General features: G+C 42.5%; 1 protein-coding gene across 3 annotated transcripts in view; it reads right to left on the bottom strand.

Moving 5' to 3' along the window:
- Positions 1 to 26,027, bottom strand: part of LOC129864005 (fibroblast growth factor 11-like) — a 102,839-nt gene that overhangs the window by 17,866 nt on the left and 58,946 nt on the right. For all 3 annotated transcript variants that reach the window (XM_055936527.1, XM_055936526.1, XM_055936525.1), the window contains one exon: positions 10,854 to 10,957. In XM_055936527.1, coding sequence (XP_055792502.1) covers positions 10,854 to 10,957 — 104 coding nt within the window. The remainder of the gene's footprint in view (positions 1 to 10,853; positions 10,958 to 26,027) is intronic.

The raw sequence follows: 26,027 nt of genomic DNA, 5'->3' as shown, positions 1-26,027 counted from the left end.
TAGTGTTCAGATATTTTTACAGTTCCAATCATTTTTTCGTAACCTGAAGTCCCTGTAGAATTTAGTACAGCCATGGTGTTATGGCGCTGTCTCGGAATAGCTGTCCATCTATAAAGAGTTTGTCCACAATGAGAAAGGCATGCTTACCCCTCTCCCTCTATTGTCACTGTACAGTTGACAGTCTCTTGCGACGTTAATTTATCTCCAGTGGAAATTGGTCATTGAGCCCGAATTTGGTCCCTTTTAAGCCCCCTTCGCCTGCTTTTGATCAGCTCCTTTTGTTGGTATTGTTCAAATTTCGCGATGATCGGTTGGGGACACTTGGTCTTGTCGGTCCGAGCTCCAAGTCTGTGTACACGGTGGAAAGCCACCTTGTTTACAGTCTCTATAGGAAGTTTCAAGGCGGATTGCATGAATTCTCTAATTGCGCCCTCTGGATTATTGGATGCGTCCTCAGGAATCCCAGAAATATTAGATTTTCACACATGCTACGGGTTTGTACATCTATCAGCGACTCCTTCATCACCCTGTTTTCCCTGAGTAAACAATCCATTTTAGAATCGTGGATTTTTACCTTGGCTGTGAGTGCCTCGTTCTCTCCTTGGAGCGTGAGAATTTCACTCTGGCTAAACTCCAAACTCCCACTCAGCCCTGCTACCTCCTCACACAACTTTTCCAGTGTTGCATGAATTCCAGCCAGAGCACTAGCCTCTAATTCAACAGTAAGTAAATCGTCCGTGTCTGTAGATGAATCTGTTTTTTTTTTTAATTGTCGGGTTTTGTGAGGTAGTCGGAACTTTCCATGGTGGAGTATGTTGTTCCTCCATAGCGTAAAGCTGTTGGTACTCATCGATTTCCCTCAGGATCTCCTTAGTATCCAGGTTTGCTCTTTACTGCAACCAGATGTTTTTCAAAAGTTTTTAACAATGCGTCTTTCCAACGACAACGACCGGTGTAGTACAGCCACCTAGCACTGTTGTTTGGTTAGCGGTGTTTCCTAGCTGTTAAAAGCTAAACGAGTTGCGGAATCCACGCGAAAACAAGTTTGGTATTCTTATTTCATTTAATCAATAGTGGTTTTGTTTTAATCAAAAATGACAAACCGGGTGTTTTCCAGCATACACTGTTCAGCTGCTCACTCTGATAACGTGTGATTAAGAACACTTACTCTTTCCATGACATAGACAGACCAGGTGAAAGCTATCATCCCTTATTGATGTCAAGTGTTAAATCCACTTCAATCAGTGTAGATGAAGGGGAGGAGACAGGTTAAAGAAGGATTTTTAAGCCTTGAGACAATTGAGGCATGGAATGTTGTATGTGTGCCATTCAGAGTGTGAATTGTCAAAACAAAATATTTAAATGCCTTTGAACGGGTTATGGTAGTAGGTGCCAGGAGCACCGGTTTGTGTCAAGAACTGCAACGCTGCAGGGTTTTTCACAGTCAATAGTTTCCCATGTGTCTTACCTGACCGAGCGACATGTGAAGAACGTTAGCTTGGTTTTGGAGCGAGCGGTCGCATTCGCTCCGCAGGTAGTATAACTTTTCATTACATTTCATTACATTTCATTATAGTACAACGGTTTGATTTGTCTAACCTTAGCCATTTCTTCTTAGCTAGCTACATAGCCGTCTTTGTATCAAAGATAATTGCGTAATTATCGTATTTCGTCTTCCTATCGTAGTCTACACTGCTATCTGCCCAGCAGCTAGCCAGCTAGCCAGCTAGCAAACGTCCACCGTCTACCGAATAGCAGCACTGTAGAAACTATTACACTCAACGGAACGACTTGATTAGTGTAGTGTTAGCTAGCTACATAGTTGTCTTTGCTGTCTTCGTATCCAAGATAATTGGGTAGTTCAGAGTGTGTAGTTTTAGAGTGATTATCTTAATTTACCGAGGTTAGCTAGCCAGCTATTTGTCGTCCTTAACGCAGGAAACACTGCTAGCTAGCCAACAGCTAGCCAACGTCTACCGAATAGAACTTCCGCACTCAACAACCCGGTCGCATTCCGCTTCGCTCCACAGGCAGTATCACATTTTCATTTCATTTCATTACAGTACAACGGTTTGATTTGTTTGATCGTAGCTAGCTACATAGCTAGCTACATAGCCGTCTTTTATCAAAGATAATTGTGTAGTCTAGAGCGATTTTCTAGGTTAGCTAGCTAGCTATTGTCGTTCTTTTAACGCAACGTAACGTAATCAACACTGCTAGCTAGCCAGCTAGCCACCGAATAGCAGCACTGTAGCAGCACTGTAGAAACTATTACACTCAACGGAACGACTTGATTAGTGTAGTGTCAACAACGCAGCCACTGCCAACTAGCCTACTTCAGCAGTACTGTATCATTTTAATCATTTTAGTCAATAAGATTCTTGCTACGTAAGCTTAACTTTCTGAACATTCGAGACGTGTAGTCCACTTGTCATTCCAATCTCCTTTGCATTAGCGTAGCCTCTTCTGTAGCCTGTCAACTATGTGTCTGTCTATCCCTGTTCTTTCCTCTCTGCACAGACCATACAAACGCTTCACACCGCGTGGCCGCGGCCACCCTAATCTGGTGGTCCCAGCGCGCACGACCCACGTGGAGTTCCAGGTCTCCGGTAGCCTCTGGAACTGCCGATCTGCGGCCAACAAGGCAGAGTTCATCTCAGCCTATGCCTCCCTCCAGTCCCTCGACTTCTTGGCACTGACGGAAACATGGATCACCACAGATAACACTGCTACTCCTACTGCTCTCTCTTCGTCCGCCCACGTGTTCTCGCACACCCCGAGAGCAGCTGGTCAGCGGGGTGGTGGCACCGGGATCCTCATCTCTCCCAAGTGGTCATTCTCTCTTTCTCCCCTTACCCATCTGTCTATCGCCTCCTTTGAATTCCATGCTGTCACAGTTACCAGCCCTTTCAAGCTTAACATCCTTATCATTTATCGCCCTCCAGGTTCCCTCGGAGAGTTCATCAATGAGCTTGATGCCTTGATAAGCTCCTTTCCTGAGGACGGCTCACCTCTCACAGTTCTGGGCGACTTTAACCTCCCCACGTCTACCTTTGACTCATTCCTCTCTGCCTCCTTCTTTCCACTCCTCTCCTCTTTTGACCTCACCCTCTCACCTTCCCCCCCTACTCACAAGGCAGGCAATACGCTTGACCTCATCTTTACTAGATGCTGTTCTTCCACTAACCACATTGCAACTCCCCTCCAAGTCTCCGACCACTACCTTGTATCCTTTTCCCTCTCGCTCTCATCCAACACTTCCCACACTGCCCCTACTCGGATGGTATCGCGCCGTCCCAACCTTCGCTCTCTCTCCCCCGCTACTCTCTCCTCTTCCATCCTATCATCTCTCCCCTCTGCTCAAACCTTCTCCAACCTATCTCCTGATTCTGCCTCCTCAACCCTCCTCTCCTCCCTTTCTGCATCCTTTGACTCTCTATGTCCCCTATCCTCCAGGCCGGCTCGGTCCTCCCCTCCCGCTCCGTGGCTCGACGACTCATTGCGAGCTCACAGAACAGGGCTCCGGGCAGCCGAGCGGAAATGGAGGAAAACTCGCCTCCCTGCGGACCTGGCATCCTTTCACTCCCTCCTCTCTACATTTTCCTCTTCTGTCTCTGCTGCTAAAGCCACTTTCTACCACTCTAAATTCCAAGCATCTGCCTCTAACCCTAGGAAGCTCTTTGCCACCTTCTCCTCCCTCCTGAATCCTCCTTCCCCCCCCCCCTCCTCCCTCTCTGCAGATGACTTCGTCAACCATTTTGAAAAGAAGGTCGACGACATCCGATCCTCGTTTGCTAAGTCAAACGACATCGCTGGTTCTGCTCACACTGCCCTACCCTGTGCTCTGACCTCTTTCTCCCCTCTCTCTCCAGATGAAATCTCGCGTCTTGTGACGGCCGGCCGCCCAACAACCTGCCCGCTTGACCCTATCCCCTCCTCTCTTCTCCAGACCATTTCCGGAGACCTTCTCCCTTACCTCACCTCGCTCATCAACTCATCCCTGACCGCTGGCTACGTCCCTTCCGTCTTCAAGAGAGCGAGAGTTGCACCCCTTCTGAAAAAACCTACACTCGATCCCTCCGATGTCAACAACTACAGACCAGTATCCCTTCTTTCTTTTCTCTCCAAAACTCTTGAACGTGCCGTCCTTGGCCAGCTCTCCTGCTATCTCTCTCAGAATGACCTTCTTGATCCAAATCAGTCAGGTTTCAAGACTAGTCATTCAACTGAGACTGCTCTTCTCTGTATCACGGAGGCGCTCCGCACTGCTAAAGCTAACTCTCTCTCCTCTGCTCTCATCCTTCTAGACCTATCGGCTGCCTTCGACACTGTGAACCATCAGATCCTCCTCTCCACCCTTTCCGAGTTGGGCATCTCCGGCGCGGCCCACGCTTGGATTGCGTCCTACCTGACAGGTCGCTCCTACCAGGTGGCGTGGCGAGAATCTGTCTCCTCACCACGTGCTCTCACCACTGGCGTCCCCCAGGGCTCTGTTCTAGGCCCTCTCCTATTCTCGCTATACACCAAGTCACTTGGCTCTGTCATAACCTCACATGGTCTCTCCTATCATTGCTATGCAGACGACACACAATTAATCTTCTCCTTTCCCCCTTCTGATGACCAGGTGGCGAATCGCATCTCTGCATGTCTGGCAGACATATCAGTGTGGATGACGGATCACCACCTCAAGCTGAACCTCGGCAAGACGGAGCTGCTCTTCCTCCCGGGGAAGGACTGCCCGTTCCATGATCTCGCCATCACGGTTGACAACTCCATTGTGTCCTCCTCCCAGAGCGCTAAGAACCTTGGCGTGATCCTGGACAACTCCCTGTCGTTCTCAACTAACATCAAGGCGGTGGCCCGTTCCTGTAGGTTCATGCTCTACAACATCCGCAGAGTACGACCCTGCCTCACACAGGAAGCGGTGCAGGTCCTAATCCAGGCACTTGTCATCTCCCGTCTGGATTACTGCAACTCGCTGTTGGCTGGGCTCCCTGCCTGTGCCATTAAACCCCTACAACTCATCCAGAACACCGCAGCCCGTCTGGTGTTCAACCTTCCCAAGTTCTCTCACGTCACCCCGCTCCTCCGCTCTCTCCACTGGCTTCCAGTTGAAGCTCGCATCCGCTACAAGACCATGGTGCTTGCCTACGGAGCTGTGAAGGGAACGGCACCTCAGTACCTCCAGGCTCTGATCAGGCCCTACACCCAAACAAGGGCACTGCGTTCATCCACCTCTGGCCTGCTCGCCTCCCTACCACTGAGGAAGTACAGTTCCCGCTCAGCCCAGTCAAAACTGTTCGCTGCTCTGGCCCCCCAATGGTGGAACAAACTCCCTCACGACGCCAGGACAGCGGAGTCAATCACCACCTTCCGGAGACACCTGAAACCCCACCTCTTTAAGGAATACCTAGGATAGGATAAAGTAATCCTTCTGACCCCCCCCCCTTAAAAGATTTAGATGCACTGTTGTAAAGTGGCTGTTCCACTGGATGTCATAAGGTGAATGCACCAATTTGTAAGTCGCTCTGGATAAGAGCGTCTGCTAAATGACTTAATTGTAAATGTAAATGTAATGTATCATGAATGGTCCACCACCCAAAGGACATCCAGCCAACTTGACAACTGTGGGAAGCATTGGAGTCAACATGGGCCAGCATCCCTGCGGAACGCTTTCGACACCTTATAGAGTCCATGCCCTGATGAATTGAGGCTGTTCTGAGGGCAAAAGGGGGTGCAACTCAATATTAGGAAGGTGTTCTTAATGTTTTGTACACACATGGAAAAAAACTAAATTTTACTATACAATACTACAGTACTTACTACAGAATTCTAAAGTAAACTGTAGTATACTGTAGAATACTATACTACACACTGTAGTATCCCTCGATCATGTGTAGTACTTACTATAGAATGTTGTAGTATACTGTAGAATACTATAGTTAATACTACAGTATTATCTGCAAAAAAACACTGTAGTAAAGACTACGGTAATATCCGCAAAAACACTATAGTCCGTAAAAACACAACAACTTTTTTTTACTTTAGTAACTACTACAGTATTTAATTTGCATATACCCTGCCCATTCCCCTCCCCAATATCCCAATTGGTCCCACCCAAATGTGAGAAACTTACATGTCAAGTATAGACCATATATTGTGTTCCCTACAGGTTATAGAAAAGAGCAAGTCTGAACTATCCATTTAGACCCCAGTCCTTCCTTCCTTCCTTCCTTCCTTCCTTCCTTCCTTCCTTCCTTCCTTCCTTCCTGCAGGAGAAAGCCTCCTCTTCTATGTCAAAGATAATTAAACAAAAACATTACAGTAAATACTACAGTCCGAAAAAAACATTACATTAATTACTATAGCATATACTACAGTTTTCTTTTACTGAAGTATTTATACTATAGTTAACTGTAAATACTTCAGTATACTACAGTGCACTACAGTAAATACTACAGTATTTAGTCTGCAAAAACAGTGCAGTGAATACAACAGTAAAGTCCGCAAAAACACTGCAGTGAATACTATAGTATTTGTACCATAGTGTACTATAGTATCATAGGCATTATAATTGAATATGTGCACAAGCAATTTACTGTATACTATGCACACATCAACACACCCATTAAAAAGGCAATCATCGTGGTTAATTTCAGAGGCCTGATTGGCATGCATGGAAACTGCATCTGTAAAATCTAGAATCTCTCAATTGTGTCACCTCCCACCCACCATCTGTCTGTCTGTCTGTCTGTCTGTCTGTCTGTCTGTCTGTCTGTCTGTCTGTCTGTCTGTCTGTCTGTCTGTCTGTCTGACTGACTGTGTCTCGCTCACGCACGCACACACACGCATGCACCATCGCCCCATTTACTCACACATCTCCCCCCTCTCATGGCCCAGGAGGGTTTTCCAGAGCACACAGACAATAAAATGGGTCAGGACAGAGCTGAGTACTATTTTTTACAAAAAAAGAAGCCATTTTCCTGGAGTCTCCTACAGGTATAGGGAAGCTGAGGCTGAGGCTCATAGCTGAGACAACAGAGCCGTGTCATGGAGTTCCTTGTCATTAGCTCCTTACTGTTCTCCTGGGCTCTATGTGCACTTCACTAGCCTGACAAGGCTGTCTAATTACGCTTTTACTGCAATGAACAGCTGACTTGAATAGAAGAGGACAACAAATCAAAGTCAGACAGAGGGTGAAGGGAGAGAAAGAGAAGGAGAGGGAAAGAGAGAGGATGGAGAGAGAGAGAGAGGATTAGGGAGAGAGAGGGTGAGAGAGAGAGAGAGAGGTAAAGGGAGAGGGATAGGGAGAAAGGGAGGGACAACCGTAGAGAGAGGGACAGCAGGAGAGAGAAGGTGAGAGAAAGAGATCGAGAGAGAGGAAGAGCCCTGCAGAGGTTTTCCCCAATAGTGTCCTCTGTGTCTCTTGCTGTCACTCACCTCAGCCTCTGTGACAGTGATGAGCTTGTTTGTCACCGGTCAGAACATTTGTCTGCACTGTCATGCACTCTCCTGAGGTGCCATCCCCCCTCTATCTCCAGCTGTTACAACACACACACGGACTGACGGACGGACAGACGGAGACATACGGACTGAGAAATACGGACGGAGACATACGGACAGAGACATACGGACAGACAGACAGACATGCTTGCATGCATGTGCAGGCACCTGTGCACACACACACACACACAATCACTCAACAGAATACATGACATATTCATCCTCACTCACACACACCAGCTTACCAGTGTGTGACTGTAACACACCCCACACATATAAGGTTACACATCATCAGCATAACATCACACACTCATGAAAACGTTGCATGAAAACACTATTCATATAAAAGAGACCCAGTCAACTCAAGGTTAAATAGATGTGTGTGTGTGTGTGTGTGTGTGTGTGTGTGTGTGTGTGTGTGTGTGTGTGTGTGTGTGTGTGTGTGTGTGTGTGTGTGTGTGTGTGTGTGTGTGTGTGTGTGTGTGTGTGTGTGTGTGTGGATTTTAAGGGAAGACACTGACTGGATGTTTGCAGGGAAGTACAGCAACAAGATCTCGTTCGAAATCTTCTCTGTTCACACAGAGACGAGACAAAAGCCTTCTCATTGCCTCATGCTAATCGCCAGCTCAGGGATATTCTCTCTCTCTCTCTCTCTCTCTCTCTCTCTCTCTCTCTCTCTCTCTCTCTCTCTCTCTCTCTCTCTCTCTCTCTCTCTCTCTCTCTCTCTCTCTCTCTCTCTCTCTCTCTCTCTCTCTCTCTCTCTCTCTCTCTCTCTCTCTCTCTCTCTCTCTCTCTCTCTCTCTCTCTCAATTCAATTCAATTCAATTCAATTGACTTTATTGACATGGTAGGTTCGTTGTTACTTACATTGTCAAAGTATACATATCGAAAAATAAAAATCAAATATATATGTATATATATACAAAATATATATATATTTATATATAAATAAATGGTGGGACCAACAGCAATAATAACAGTAGTAGTGGACATGGGATTACCATTAACAACAACTACAACAACAATATTAATCAGAACAACAATAAATTAAAGCAACAGTAGTAGACCAGTGTCAATATGACTTGAGAAGACATATGACCTGGTATGAAAGACAAAACAAAACTAAGCTAAATGGGAAATATTATCAATATTACTTTGCATTTTTCACTGGCTGTCCCTCAGGCTGTGGCAGGAGGACACATATTTGGCTGCCAAAACTGCACATTTTGGCTTTTCACCCAATAAATATTAGATTTTTTCTTCATCTTTTATAGTTTCAAATTCTTTGTATTGAGTTATAATTTTGGGAAAGAAATATGCTCATAGGTCTGAGTATTTGTCACAGTGTAGTAGGAAATGCACCTCTGTCTCTACCTCTCCTCTGGAGCAGAGTGAGCACAGCCTGTCCTCTCTGGGCAGCCAGGTTTGTCTGTGACGACCGGTCTCTATAGCCAGACGGTGCTCACTGAGTCTGTACCTAGTCAATGTTTTCCTCAGTTTTCTATCAGTCACAGTGGTCAGATAGTCTGCCACCATGTACTGTCTGTTTAGAGCCAAATAGCATTGAAGTTTACTTTGATTTTTTGTGGTGTCTTTCCAATAGGTTATATATTTTTCTTTTTGTTTTGTGATGATTTGGTTGGGCCAGATTTTCTGAGGGCTGTCCCGAGGCTCTATGGGGTTGGTTTGGGTTGGTGAACTGAGCCTCAGAACCAGCTGGCTCTCTCTCTCTCTCTCACTTCCTCTCACTTCCTGTCTCACACACTGTGGTGTAGCTGTTACACCCTTACACATCCAATGCTTCAACAACTAACAAATTATTGTTTTCCGTGACCCTCCACACTTTCATGTTTCTGCCCTATATGCACTGTATGCTGACAGATTTTATGTATGACGTATGGCAAGGTAAAAATAAAATACACAAATGCACACACAAACAAGCACGCAGCGAGAGAGTGAATGTTCCACCTACTCTGTGTGCTAATACTATTACTCTATGTGCATTAAAGGGAAAGATACCTGCCGCCCCTTAAAGTAGCACCAAGCACAGTGTAGGTACTGTTATTGACTACTTTCTTGTTATTATTCAGATGTTTTATGTTGTCTAGACACTCAAGGCACAGGATCCTTCCATCCTTAAATACACACAGAGCTTAGAGTATAACCTATTACCCAGGTACTCAGTGTCACGCCCTGGCCTTAGTATTCTTTGTTTTCTTTATTATTTTAGTTAGGTCAGGGTGTGACATGGGGAATGTTTGTGTTTTGTTGGTTTTGGGTGATTCTATGGTAAAGGGGTTGTTGGGTGTAGTATATGGGTTTGTGTTGAGTACATGTGTCTAGCGTTGTCTATGTATGTTCAGTTGTCTAGGAGAGTCTATGGTTGCCTGAATGAGTTCCCCAATTAGAGACAGCTGATTTCGGTTGTCTCTGATTGGGAGCCATATTTAGGGTAGCCATAGGCTTTCATTTGTTGTGAGTAGTTGTCTATGTTATACGTTTGTAGCCTGTATGTGCACTTCGTTCATAGCTTCACGATCGTTTTCTTGTTTTGTTAGTGTGTAAGTGTTTTTGTTTCGTTTTTGCCTTCGTATTCATTAAAAGGAATATGGCTTATTTTCCTACTGCTGCGTTTTGGTCCGTCAATCCTCCACACGATCGTGACACTCAGCTTGGTAGAGAGAAAACACTGAACATTACATCTCCTGTGTATACACCACCGGATGTTGGGGAGGACGGGCTCCTGGTAATGTTTGGAGCGGAATAAGTGGAATGGTATCAAGTACATCAAACACATGGTTTCCATGTGGTTGATGCCATTCCATTTGCTCCGTTCCAACCATTATTATGAACCGTCCTCCCCTCAGCAGCCTCCACTGTTATACACACTGTCCTCAACCCCATAAAATTGCACATCGCAGATTCAACACAAATGTATGCCTACAGGCTACAGGGACATGAAGCACAGAAAACAACAGTATATCTAAGTGTCTTAACTGCACCATGGAATCCAAGCCCATGGCACAGGATATGCAACTCCAGATTGAAGTCAATTTCAGCCCCATGGACAGCAACATCATTCTCCTGGAACAGAGTTCTGCACCACGGACAGCAACAACACAGACAATAATTGAGGAGATTTACCAACAGCGGTCGACTCCTGATATGGCTGTTCCAGCCGTTACATTGTCATTATAACTGTCATTTAGAGAGTCAACCCAAAGCTTCACGGAGTGTCTCTATTACTGGAGTGTCTCTATTACCACACAGTCATTTCCTGAACATAACTATATGAGACGGATTGTCCAGTATTGCTTTTGGTTTATGTATTGTTGAGCATGTGGACTCACAGAGGTGTAAAGGTACCCGTCGCTGTTCATGCCCAGGTAGAGCCCTGTCTTCGCCCCCTGGATCGCCACGATCCTCAGACCCACAGGAATCAAGTTGAACTGTGCTGCAGAGGGACAGAAAGAGGGAGGAGATATAAACGTTAGAACATGAGACTGACATTAGACCGATCCAGAGAAAATCAAACAGAGCTTCCCATGCTGTCTTCTATAGGAAGTAATATGTGTCACCTCTGGATAACCCGCTCTTGCTGCGGGTGATTGCCTGATCCACCTCTACACAGATGACACCATTCTGTATACATCTGGCCCTTCTTTGGAAACTGTGCTAGCAAACCTCCAAACGAGCCTCAATGCCATACAACAATGGCCTCCAACTGCACTAAAACGCTAGTAAAACTAAATGCATTCTCTTCAACCGATCGCAGCACGCAACCGCCCGCCCGACTAGCATCACTACTCTGGACGGTTCTGACTTAGAATATGTGGACACTACAAATACCTGGGTGTCTCGCTAGACTGTAAAATCTCCTTCCAGACTCATATTAAACATCTCCAATCCAAAATTAAGTCTAGAATCGGCTTCCTACAAAACCTCCTTTACTCACGCCGCCAAATATACCCTCGTAAAACTGACTATCCTACTGATCCTCGACTTCGGCGATGTCATTTACAAAATAGCCTCCAACACTCTACTCAGCAAACTGGATGCAGTCTACCACAGTGCCATCCGTTTTGTCACCGTTTTGTATGCTCTCGTCGGCTGGCCCTCGCTACATATTCGTCGCCAGACCCACTGGCTCCAGGTCATCTATAAGTCTTTGCTAGGTAAAGCTCCGCCTTAGCTCACTGGTCACGATAACAGCATCCACCCGTAGCCCACGCTCCAGCAGGTATATTTCACTGGTCACCACCAAAGCCAACACCTTCTTCGGCCGCCTTTCCTTCCAGTTCTCTGCTGCCAATGACTGGAATGAATTGCAAAAATCCCTGAAGTTGTAGACTTACATATCCCTCACTAACTTTAAACATCAGCTATCTGAGCAGCTAACCGATCGCTGCAGCTGTACACAACCCATCTGTAAATAGCCGATCCAACCAACTACCTATCTCATCCCCATATTTTTTTTATTCACTTTTTTGCACACCAGTATTTCTAGTTCCACATCATCATCTGCACATCTATCACTCCAGTGTTAATTTGCTAAATTGTAATTACTTCACTACTATGGCCTTACCTCCTCATGCCATTTGCACACACTGTATTTTTTTTATTGTGTTGTTGACTGTACATGTTTTTATTTCATGTGTAACTCTGTGTTATTGTTTGTGTCGCACTACTTTGCTTTATCTTGGACAGCTTGCAGTTGTAAAGAGAACTTGTTCTCAACTTGCCTACCTGGTTAAATAAAGGTTAAATAAAAAAAATAAAAATAAAATAACCCTCCCAGGCACAAAGGTCGCGACCTCGCTGAACCTTAACCAGAGTGACATGAGCTATGTGGCTGAAGTTGAGTGTTATAGGAGTGAGGTGCTGTCATCATGTCACCTCAGCTTTACCATTCTCCAACTTTACTTAGGGTGCAACACCTCACTAAAGACAGCTATGAGGAAAGACAAGGGAAACACAAAGGAAGAGAATGAAAGCGTGTGGGAGAGATGGCGAGAGAAAACAAGAGAGAATCTCTCCAAGATGAAAGAGAGCGTGAACAACAGAGAGGATTGAATGACAAACAGATGGCAGAAATAGACGGCAGGAAGGAGCAGAGACGGGAGGAAGGAAGGGAGGAAGGAAGAGAAAGGACAAGCCTATCTTCTATCTAGCCTGTCTCTTCTCACTCTCTCTGAAGTGTGCTGGGTTTCAGGAGTGTTACTGAGCTCTTCTACAAAGAGACCAATGCAACCATCAGAATAGGACAACAGAGAGGAGAGATTAGAAGACAGATAGGGTGTAAAAGAGAAGGTAGAGATGAGGGAGAAAAAGGAACAATTATTCCTTCCATATACTTTGAAATGTGCCCCCTAAATATCATTATCAAATTCACACCTATTCTGAAACCTATACCCATTGCAATAAGGAGCACAATGTCTTTGTCAACATGTGATGGTTGTCTGTTTATTTGCATATCTTGCTGTGTGTGAGGGGGCATCTGGCTTCCCAATCTCTAAATATACTTGAATAAGAATTTTGTGAAATAAATACTTAATATTGAAAGTCATTAAATAATTATATTCCATATTAGAAGTCAATAAACAATAGAATCAAGTAATGAAAACTTGCAAAGTGAGTGGTCTTTGAGGATGTCTCAAGTGGTTATTTATTTACCTATTGCATAACCGCTATATTCTGGTAGAATGGTGTCATAGTATATCAACAAAGTAGCCATATCTATACGTCTCTGTTGTTGGGATCTCTACCTCGCCATGCTACTGTCCACTCTCTTTCATACTCATCACTCTGTAGTGTCGTAGTCGCCACGGGCCAAAACCCTGTAACAGCCTCCAGCCCAATCAAAGACTAGTCTATCTCCTCCACACGCTCCACTCCACTCGGCTCCTCACACAGACAGCTGGGCTGGAGGAGAGCTGAGGACAGGCCCAGTCATCTCGAACACACACACACATCCCTCTCTGTGCCCTTCCCTTCCCCCTCTTTCTGATCCATTCTCTCCCCTCCATCTCTCCTTCTCTATTTCTTTATTGCTCCATTTCACTCTCTTTCTTTCTCTACTTCCCTCTGTCTTCTCTGCACATGACCTCACCGTATGTAGATTTCATGGTTGAGTGAATTTTTTGCACCTTGTCATGTTAAGCTTGTCACTAACTGTTTCAGTGATTCAAATTGAGAGAGTGTAGCACTGAACGTTTCAGTGATTCAAATTGAGAGAGTGTAGCACTGAACGTTTCAGTGATTCAAATTGAGAGAGTGTAGCACTGAACGTTTCAGTGATTCAAATTGAGAGAGTGTAGCACTGAACGTTTCAGTGATTCAAATTGAGAGAGTGTAGCACTGAACGTTTCAGTGATTCAAATTGAGAGAGTGTAGCACTGAACGTTTCAGTGATTCAAATTGAGAGAGTGTAGCACTGAACGTTTCAGTGATTCAAATTGAGAGAGTGTAGCACTGAACGTTTCGGTGATTCAAATTGAGAGAGTGTAGCACTGAACGTTTCGGTGATTCAAATTGAGAGAGTGTAGCACTGAACGTTTCGGTGATTCAAATTGAGAGAGTGTAGCACTGAACGTTTCGGTGATTCAAATTGAGAGAGTGTAGCACTGAACGTTTCAGTGATTCAAATTGAGAGAGTGTAGCACTGAACGTTTCAGTGATTCAAATTGAGAGAGTGTAGCACTGAACGTTTCAGTGATTCAAATTGAAGGTGTAATACTGAATGTTTCAGTGTTTCAAATTGAGAGAGTAATACTGAATGTCTCAGTGTTTCAAATTCTGTGCTAACCCACTGTGCAAAAACTGACTGATGTTTCCACGTCATTTCAAAAACAAAAAATCTATGTGATAACGTTAAATTTTGCAAAGTCATCAACAGAAGAGAATTTTGTGTTTTTTTCACCCAACTTTGAACCTAAATCCAATGACATGGTGAATGTTCTTTGTTGATTTCACGTTGAATTGATGTTAGTTGACAACTCCATCAAAATTACATCAAATGACGTCTGTGCTCAGTGGGAAGTGTCTTTTTATTGTTCTTTTACCATACCCCATGTACCGTCAAATAAAATAAAATACAATTGTATTGGTTGCATACACATATTTAACAGATGTTATTGCGGATGTGGCAATATGCAGTAATATCTAACAATACACAACAATAAACACGACTCTAAAAGTAAAATAATGGAATTAAAAAATAGAGAAATATTAGGATGATATTAGGACGAGCAATGTCAGAGTCCGGAGGATAATGTATATATAAATATTCTGGTCAAAAGTTTTAGAACACCTACTCATTCAAGGGTTTTTCTTAATTTTTTATTTTTACTATTTTCTACAGAATAATAGTGAAGAAATCAAAACTATGAAATAACACATATGGTATCATGTAGTAACCAAAAAAGTGTTAAACAAATCTAAATATATTTTAGATTTTAGATACTTCAAAGTAGCCACCCTTTGCCTTGACAGATGTGCACACTCTTGACATTCTCTCAACCAGATTCATGAGGTAGTCACCTGGAATGCTTTTCAATTAGCAGGTGTGCCTTGTTAAAAGTTCATTTGTGGAATTTCTTTCCTTCTTAGCACGTTTGAGCCAATCAGTTGTGTTGTGAAAAGGGATGGGTGCTATACAGAAGATAGCCCTATTTGGTAAAAGACCAAGTCCGTATTATGGCAAGAACAGCTAAAATAAGTAAAGAGAAATGACAGTCCATCAATACTTTCAGATATGGTCAGTTAATCCAGAAAATGTCAAGAACTTTTTAAGTTTCTTCAAGTGCAGTCGCAAAAACCATCAAGCGCTATGATTGATACTGGCTCTCATGAGGACCGCCGCGGGAAAGGAAGACCCACAGTTACCAGCCTCTGCTGCAGAGGATAAGTTCATTAGAGTTACCAGCCTCAGAAATTGCAACCCAAATAAATGCTTTACAGAGTTCAAGTAACAGACACATCTCAACGTCAACTGTTAAGAGTAGACTGTGTGAATCAGGCCTTCATGGTCGAATTGCTGCAAAGAAACCACTACTAAAGATAACCAATAATAAGAAGAGACTTGCTTGTGCCAAGAAAAACAACCAATGGACATTAGACTTAGTGGGACTATCATTTGTTCTTCAACAGGATAATGACCCGACACACCTCCAGGCTATGTAAGGGCTATTTGATCAAAAAGGAGACTGATGGAGTGCTGCATCAGATGATCTGGCCTCCACAATCACCCAACCTCAACCCAATTGAGATGGTTTGGGATGACTTGAACCGCAGAGTGAAGGAAAAGCAGCCAAGTGCTCAACATATGTGGGAACTCTTTCACGACTGTTGGAATAGAATTCCAGGTGAAGCTGGTTGAGAGAATGTCAAAAGTGTGCAAAGCTGTCATCAAGACAAAGCGTGGCTACTTTGAAGAATCTAAAATCTACAAAATATTTGGATTTGTTTAGGTCTTTTTTGGTTACTACACAATTCCATATGTGCTATTTCATAGTTTTGATGTATTCACTATTATTCTACAATGTATAAAATAGTAAAAATATAGAAAAACCCTTGAATGATTAGTTGTGTCCAAACTTTTTATGTATAAGTATATATATATATATATATATCTATGCAGTGGGGCAAAAAAGTATTTAGTCAGCCACCAATTGTGCAAGTTCTCCCACTTAAAAAGATGAGAGAGGCCTGTAATTTTCATCATAGGTACACTTCAACTATGACAGACAAAATTAGAAGAAAAAAATCCAGAAAATCACATTGTAGGATTTTTTATTAATTTATTTGCAAATTATGGTGGAAAATAAGAATTTGGTCAATAACTAAAGTTTATCTCAATACTTTGTTATATACCATTTGTTGGCAATGACAGAGGTCAAACGTTTTCTGTAAGTCTTCACAAGGTTTTCACATACTGTTGCTGGTATTTTGGCCCATTCCTCCATGCAGATCTCCTCTAGAGCAGTGATGTTTTGGGGCTGTTGCTGGGCAACACGGACTTTCAACTCCCTCCAAAGATTTTCTATGGGGTTGAGATCTGGAGACCGGCTAGGCCCCTCCAGGACCTTGAAATGCTTCTTACGAAGACACTCCTTCGTTGCCCGGGCGGTGTGTTTGGGATCATTGTCATGCTGAAAGACCCAGCCACGTTTCATCTTCAATGCCCTTGCTGATGGAAGGAGATTTTCACTCAAAATCTCACGATACATGGCCCCATTCATTCTTTCCTTTACACGGATCAGTCGTCCTGGTCCCTTTGCAGAAAAACAGCCCCAAAGCATGATGTTTCCACCCCCATGCCTCACAGTAGGTATGGTGTTCTTTGGATGCAACTCAGCATTCTTTGTCCTCCAAACACGACGAGTTGAGTTTTTACCAAAAAGTTCTATTTTGGTTTCATCTGACCATATGACATTCTCCCAATCTTCTTCTGGATCATCAAAATGTCCCAGCTCTCTGCAGGTCATTCACTAGGTCCCCCCGTGTGGTTCTGGGATTTTTGCTCACCGTTCTTGTGATCATTTTGACCCCACGGGGTGAGATCTTGCGTGGAGCCCCAGATCGAGGGAGATTATCAGTGGTCTTGTATGTCTTCCATTTCCTAATAATTGCTCCCACAGTTGATTTCTTCAAACCAAGCTGCTTACCTATTGCAGATTCAGTCTTCCCAGCCTGGTGCAGGTCTACAATTTTGTTTCTGGTGTCCTTTGACAGCTCTTTGGTCTTGGCCATAGTGGAGTTTGGAGTGTGACTGTTTGAGGTTGTGGACAGGTGTCTTTTATACTGATAACAAGTTCAAACAGGTGCCATTAATACAGGTAACGAGTGGAGGACAGAGGAACCTCTTAAAGAAGAAGTTACAGGTCTGTGAGAGCCAAAAATCTTGCTTGTTTGTAGGTGACCAAATACTTATTTTCCACCATAATTTGCAAATAAATTCATTAAAAATCCTACAATGTGATTTTCTGGATTTTTTTTTCTCATTTTGTCTGTCATAGTTGAAGTGTACCTATGATGAAAATTACAGGCCTCTCTCATCTTTTTAAGTGGGAGAACTTGCACAATTGGTGGCTGACTAAATACTTTTTTGCCTCACTGTATATACACAGTTGAAGTCGGAAGTTTAAATACACTTTAGCTAAATACATTTAAACTCAGTTTTCAAATTCCCTGTCTAAGGTCAGTTAGATTCACCACTTTATTTTAAGAATGTGGAATGTCAGAATAATAGTAGAGAGAACTATTTATTTCAGCTTTTATATCTTTCATCACATTCCCAGTGGGTCAGAAGCTTACATACGCTCAATTAGTATTTGGTAGCATTGCCTTTAAATGGTTTAACTTGGGTCAAACATTTCGGGTAGCCTTCCACAAGCTTCCCACAATAAGTTGGGTGAATTTTGTCCCATTCCTCCTGACAGAGCTGGTTTAACTGAGTCAGGTTTGTAGGCCTCCTTGCTCGCACACACTTTTTCAGTTCTGCCCACAAATCTTCTATAGGATTGAGATCAAGGCTTTGTGATGGCCACTCCAATACCTTGCCTTTGTTGTCCTTAGCCATTTTGCGACAACTTTCGAAGCATGCTTGGGGTCATTGTCCATTTGGAAGACCCATTTGCGACCAAGCTTTAACTTCCTGACTGATGTCTTGAGATGTTGCTTCAATATATCCACATAATTTTCCATCCTCATGATGGCATCTATTTTGTGAAGTGCACCAGTCCCTCCTGCAGCAAAGCACCCCCAAATATGCTGCTGCCACCCCCGTGCTTCACGGTTGGGATGGTGTCTTCGGCTTGCAAAGCCTCCCCCTTTTTCCTCCAAACATAATGATGGTCATTACGGCCAAACTGTTCTATTTTTGTTTCATCAGAGGGCATTTCTCAAAAAAGTACGATCTTTGTCCCTATGTGCAGTTGCAAACCGTAGTCTGGCTTTTTTTATGGAGGTTTTGTAGCAGTGGCTTCTTCCTTGCTGAGCGGCCTTTCAGGTTATGTCGATATAAGACTTGTTTAACTGTGGATATGGATACTTTTGTGCCTGTTTCCTCCAGCATCTTCACAAGGTCCTTTGCTGTTGTTCTGGGATTGATTTGCACTTTTCGCACCAAAGTACGTTCAATTCTAGGAGACAGAACACGTCTCCTTCCTGAGCGGTATGATGGCTGCGTGGTCCCATGGTGTTTATACTTGCGTACTATTGTTTGTACAGATGAACGTGGTACCTTCAGGCGTTTGGAAATTGCTCCCAAGGATGAACCAGACTTGTGGAGGTCTACAATTTTTTTCTGAGGTCTTAGCTGATTTCTTTTGATTTTCCTATGATGTCAAGCAAAGCGGCACTGAGTTTTAAGTTATGCCTTGAAATACATCCACAGGTACACCTCCATTTGGCTTCTAAAGATATTACATAATTTTCTGGAATTTTCCTATCTGTTTAATGGCACAGTCAACTTAGTGTATGTAATCTCCTGACCAACTTGAATTGTGATACAGTGAATTATAAGTGAAATAATCTGCCTGTAAACAATTGTTGGAAAAATTACTTGTGTCATGCACAAAGTAGATGTCCTAACCGACTTGCCAAAACTATAGTTTGTTAACAAGAAATTTGTGGAGTGGTTGAAAAACGAGTTTTAATGACTCCAACCTAAGTGTATGTAAAGACGTGCATACATACATGATGGGATGTATAGACATTATGGACAGCATGTGTATAGAATATATAGTATATCTGAAGAATACATGGATAGAATAGTATATCTACTGCATGAATTGATGTCAGTGGTGAATGGAGTGATAGGTGATACATTGAGTTGTGTGTTGTCTTTGTGGGTAAGGTGTAGATATGTCTGTAGGCCCAGCGGTATACCAGTATCTAGTATCGCTGTAAGAGATAGGCCCCAGTACATCATCCACAGACACCAATAGCCCTGATCAGCAGTTGTTGAATGAGCAATCAACCGGTGCCAGTGACCAGACACAGATGAAATATACAATTCCTTGGTGCTGGTCAGAATGTGCCAAACAACACAGAGACTTTACACCACATATTACTCATTCTCACTCACTCACTCACTCGCTCGCTCGCTCGCTCGCGCACACACACACACACACACACACACACACACACACACACACACACACACACACACACACACACACACACACACACACACACACACACACACACACACACACACACACACACACACACACACACACACACACACACACACACACACACACACACACACACACACACACACACACACACACACACACACACACACACAATTGAATTAAAAAATATGACCTGATCATTCTCTTTTACTTTTGGCCATGAACTTTCTCAAACAGGTATTACTGTGCATCACTCAGGGCAAATTAAACATACCCCCATATAAGCCTAAATGTAAGAAAATAAACGTGCCAAATTATTTTCTATTTTATGAAATATCACGCAGAGCTCTGTCAGAACTCATAGAAACTCTGCAAACTCTACAAAAATTGATTATACTTCTGGTATGAAGCATTTTGTGATATCATATATTCTGAAATGGGGGGCAAAAAGGATGTGACTAAGTTTACAAGCCGAACAAGCCTTATTGGAATTTTTGTATTTGTATTTATTATAGATCCCCATTAGTTCCTGCCAAGGCAGCTACTCTTCCTGGAGTTTATTATGGATCCCCATTAGCTGCTGCCAGGGCAGCTACTCTTCCTGGGGTTTATTATGGATCCCCATTAGCTGCTGCCAGGGCAGCTACTCTTCCTGGGGTTTATTATGGATCCCCATTAGTTCCTGCCAAGGCAGCTACTCTTCCTGGGTTCCAGCAATATTAAGGCAGTTTATACAATTTTAAAAGCATTACAATACATTCACAGACTGATTGCCCTCAGGCCCCTACCCCACCACTATTACATATATACAGTACAAAATCTATGTTTCCGTGTGTGTATAGTGCGTATTCTATCGTGTCGTGTGTGTGTATGCATGTGTCTGTGCCTGTGTTGTGTTGCTTCACAGTCGCCGCTGTTCCATAAGGTGTTTTTTATCTGTTTTTTAAATCTAATTTTACTGCTTTCATGAGTCACTTGATGTGGAATAGAGTTCCATGTGGTCATGGCTCTATTTACTATTGTGCGCCTTCCATAGTCTGTTCTGGACTTGGGGACTGTGAAGAGACCTCTTGTGGCATGTCTTGTGGGGTATGCATGGTTGTCCGAGTTGTGCGCCAGTTGTTCAAACAGACAGCTCGGTGCATTCAACATGTCAACACCTCTTTGGTATCTCTGTGTGCATCCAAGGGCCAGCCGTGTTGCCCTGTTCTGAACCAATTGCAATTTTTGGAAGTCCTTTTTTGTGGCACCTGACCACATGACTGAACAGTAGTCCAGGTACAACAAAACTAGGGCCTGTAGGACCTGCAATTGTTGACAATGCTGTCAAGAAGATAGAGCATGGCCTTATCATGGACATCTTGCTCTTTTGCACCCTACTATCTCTACTTGCCCATCATCATCTGCTCATCTATCACTCCAGTGTTAATGCTAAATTGTAATTATTTCACCTCTATGGTCTATTTATTGCCTTACCTCCCAACTCTTCTACATTTCCACACACTGTACATAGATTTTTCTATTGGGTTATTGACTGTACGTTTGTTTATGTGTAACTCTGTGTTGTTGTTTTTGTCGCACTGCTTTGCTTTATCTTGGCCAGGTTGCAGTTGTAAATGAGAACTTGGTCTCAACTGGCCTACCTGGTTAAATAAAGGTGAAATAGAAAATGTAATTAAAATACTTCTCCCCATCTTAGCTACTGTTGTATCAGTATGTTTTCACCATGCCAGTTTACAATCCAGGGTAACTCCAAGCAGTTTATTCACCTCAACTTGCTCAATTTCCACATTATTTATTACAAGATTTAGTTGAGGTTTAGGGTTTAGTGAAGGATTTGTCCCAAATACAATGCTTTTAGTTTTAGAAGTATTTAGGACTAACTTATTCCTTGCCACCCACTCTGAAACTAACTGCAACACTTTGTTAAGTGTTGCAGTCATTTCAGTCACTGTAGTAGCTGACATGTATAGTGTTGAGTCATCCGCATACATAGACACTCTGGCTTTCCTCAAAACCAGTGGCAATTCATTAGTAAATATTGAACAAAGTAATGGGCCTAGACAGCTGCCTTGGGGAATTCCTGATCCTTCCATTAAAGAACACCCTCTGTGTTCTGTTAGACATGGACATGATGAGTTAAGGGACCTATGGTCTGTAATGCGCAAGGCTGAGCACTTATTTCTACATTGTAAAGACAGGAATACAAGATAACATTTTAGAAAGTTATTTAAGATAATAGACGGTCTATTCAAACTGAGATATCAGAGAGGAGATACAGACAAGAAATCCTCTAAAGTTCTGGAACCAAATAAATAAGTTGGGGCCAAAACGTCATACGATAATTCCAATGGAAGTCAGGGAAGAGCATCAGGGGTTGAACTCCGATATCACACAGATACTTCATGAGTGGGAGAAGTGGTTTGCAAGTTTGTTGTCAGGTAATGAAAATATGACAGATTATATTAAGGAATACTTTTATAAAGACACATGTTCCCTGAAAACTAAACTTGAAAACTAAATATATGCAACCCGTACCTAAGTGAAGGAGTTGTCCTTGGTAGAAGTTAAGAAGGCAATTGATGCTGCAAAAAATGGAAAGCTTTTGGCATTGTTGAACTGCTTAATGATGTTTTAAAAGCTCCTCAATTAATTGAAGTTCTAAATTGTTTGCTCCAAATTTGTTTTGAATACAGTATACTGCCATTCACTTTGGATACAGTTAGTCTATAGTGAATCCCATTCCCAAATCTTCAAAACAGAGTGCAACTGAACTATATAGGCATAAGTTTACTAAATACAGTCTATAAATTATATTCAGCAGGTTAATACATTTTTGGAGGATCTAAACATTCTGGTGGAAGAACAAAATGGTTGTCATAAATCCAGTGTCTGTATCGACTGTATCTTCTCGGCGTGCACAATAGTCAGAAATAGATTACAGGGAAATAAGCCTACTTCTGCATGTTGCATTGATTTCCAGAAAATAAGTATAGTTTAGCCTATAGATTGCTAAAGACAGGGGTTGATGGGAAATTTTATCACGCAATCTAGTCTCTCTACAAAGCACCAAAATGCCTGTGTGCGTGTTAAAAATATGGTACAGATTGGTTTCCCACGCCCCCGGGTGTAAAACAAGGAGGCACCTTATCACCCACTCTGTTTGTTATGTTTATTAATGATTTGGCGCAATAAATTAAACAGTTAAATATTGGAATAAGATATGATGATGAAATGTTAAGTATACTCTTCTATGCTGATATTATTTTGACGGCAGAAACTGAACAAGACCTGCAGAAAATTGTATTATTTGCAGTCAATTGGTGTGAATAGAAAAAAACACAGATAATGCATTTTAGTAAACCTGGTACTAGGAGAAGTGTTTTTCAGTTTTCAAGTGGGCCTTCGTGAATCAGCAAACAAAATAAATGAAGAGGGCTTCTCATAGGGTTCCCAGCCAATGTCTTCAGTTATTGCCAATATAGGTGCAAACTTGTGGATGCCTAAAAAAATAACGTACTGCTTTGTTATGCTATGTTATGTTTTTGAGATACCTCGTAGCACCCCACAATCCTGCTGACAGGACACTCGCATGTCTGATACAGTCTGGAATACGTAGTAAAACCAATATATTTGAGTGTTTTTGTTTTCCCTAGAACTTCCCCAAGAGTTCTACTTCCTGAGTCGGCTAGGGAAGATGTTCTGTATAGAAAGGTCAAATGTTCATCAAAATAAAGACCCAAATATTTATAATTGCTAGTAAACTCAATAATTTCTTTACCAAAACAAAACTGAAAAACATGAGAATGGCTGACCAAGAAAACTTCCAAAGCGACTAATTCGAAGTAAAAGGGAGTTGGTGAACTCAACAAAAAAAGGCAGTGTGATTTATTTTTGCTCACTTTAATCAATTGTACAGGATGCGAACAGATGACTGACATTTTTACATTTTGTCTTCCTCAGAATTAGCCTTGTTGGTAAGCTATTCTCATTGTTGCTAATATGAGATGAGATGGAAGGCATGTATGGTGAGACTTTGGAATAGACTGATTGATATGCCAACTGTCAGAACAGCCAGCAAGGTTTTTCAATGGGATCTCTCCATCGGGGGAGCCTGAGAACTGAAATGTCTGACCTTTTCCAACAGTCTGACTGTGTATGAACACCAAATTAAGGGAGACATAGATGCTATTAAAAAACAACTGATGATGCCATATTAAAAGAAATGGGTGGAGGATATTAATCATAAACCCAAATTGAGAACCTTTTGTTTGATTAAGGGTGAATTCGTGTTTGAGGGATATATTATGTATAACGTACCTAAAAGCAAGAGATCGCTATGTGCACAGGTAAGTAAGATCAGGGATATTGCCCCTGCTTATTGAAACAGGTCAGTATAATGGCTAAATGGAAGAGGAAATACTATGTAACTACCTACTGTGACTTCAAGGAGATAGAGAATTAAATTAATTTCATCCTCTATTGCCCTTTCTACCATGATATACGCTTATCCTTTTTCTGGAAAGCCAACCAGATATTTCCTGGTATTATGTGGCTGAGCCATGAGGAGAAATTAAAATGTTTTTTTGTCCATTGTGTATTTCTGTTTGCTGAATTTTTTATAAAGCCTGGAATAAAAGAAAAAGGGTAACCTATAATTACATTTAATTAAATCCAGACATATAACAAAGTGCACGTATGTATATAAATTGAGTGTAGGCCTATATGTCTCACGCTTTAATCTTCTCTTTGTACCAGAGCGGGTTTAAAACGATGGGCCCCTTTTTTAAATTTCGCCTAAAATTACAAACCCAAATCTAACTGCATGTAGCTCAGGCCCTGAAGCAAGGATATGCATATTATTGGTACCATTTGAAAGGAAACCCTTTGAAGTTTGTGGAAATGTGAAAGGAATGTAGGAGAATGTAACACATTAGATCTGGTAAAAGATAATACAAAGAAAAAAACAACCGTTTTCTGGGTTGTTGTACCATCCTGTTTGAAATGCAAGAGAAAGGCCATAATGTATTACAGTTTTTTACGATTGCTGACACACTACAATTGAACTTTTCCCACAATTAGCAAAACCTTACACCCAAGGAGCAAAACACAAGGCTAGATTTGCACAACTGTAAGCACATTGTCAGCTTCACACTATTTGCAAAACATTACACACAGTGATTTGCAAAACACTAAACACACTTGTATACATCAGACACAGAAGTATATCATGATCTCACTTCCTTGCAATTCAAAAGCACTGACTGTCAAATTACCACACCTATGAGCCAATCTGTTAAACACAGCCATCAGGTGCACAAACACATGATTGCTAAATTGTAGACACACCAATCAGGTTTAAGCACTATAAAAATGCAGGAGGTAGGTTCACCTGCCTTCAACCAAAATGGAAGGAGTCAGAAGAAGAGTGAGGGTGAGAGGAGGAGTACACAGAGAAGGAGGTAGAGGAAGAGGCAGAGTCAGAGGCCGAGTCAGAGTCAGAGTCAGAGGTCGAGGAAGACCTGAAGCAGGAGGAGAATGTGCACAAAGAAGAAGAGGACCAAACTTATCAAATGACATTCGTGCAACACTAGTGGACCATGTTGTGAACCACGGATTGACGCTGAGGGAGGCTGGACTGAGAGTTCAGCCAAATCTTAGCATATATACAGTGGCATCTGTCATAATGTCACTTTCCGACAGGAAAACAGGTAAAAGAAGATCTGTCTACAGTTACAGTAATCAGCCGCTTATTGTATGCACCATATCCGCACTTGTGATACCCCTTCCTGTGACATTGTACAGTAAGTTACATGTATTATTCTCTACATAGGATTGAGGGTCGGGAACGACAAGGAGGAAGGGGGCCCATATTTACGCAAGAACAAGAGAGAGAGAAAATAGACATGGTTTTGGCCAATAATGCTATCAGGCTCAGAGAACTACAAGCCAACATTATCGGTGACCATGCCATTTTCAATAATGTCCATCAGGTCTCTCAGTCAACACTGGCACGCATCCTGAAAAGACATCAGGTTGAAATGAAACAACTTTATCGAGTGCCTTTTGAGCGGAATTCAGAGAGGGTCAAACAGCTGCGGCATGAGTATGTGGAGGTTTGTATTGTTCACTTTAGCACTGTGATGTTGCATACTGCACACATGACTTCTTTACATTGACTGTATACTAGACCTATCCTGAACTACACAATCTTGTCTTTCACTGTATTTCAGGGAGTTTTGCAGATGGATGCTGAGGAAATCCTGCATGAATTCATATACTGTATACTGATGAGGCAGGGTTCAACCTCACAAAAGCAAGAAGGCGAGGCAGAAATATCATTGGCCACAGGGCTATAATCAATGTCCCAGGGCAACGTGGGGA

The sequence above is a fragment of the Salvelinus fontinalis genome, chromosome 10 (genome assembly GCF_029448725.1).
Source record: "Salvelinus fontinalis isolate EN_2023a chromosome 10, ASM2944872v1, whole genome shotgun sequence".
Lineage (NCBI taxonomy): Eukaryota > Metazoa > Chordata > Actinopteri > Salmoniformes > Salmonidae > Salvelinus > Salvelinus fontinalis.
This window is presented reverse-complemented; position numbering and strand designations above follow the sequence as displayed.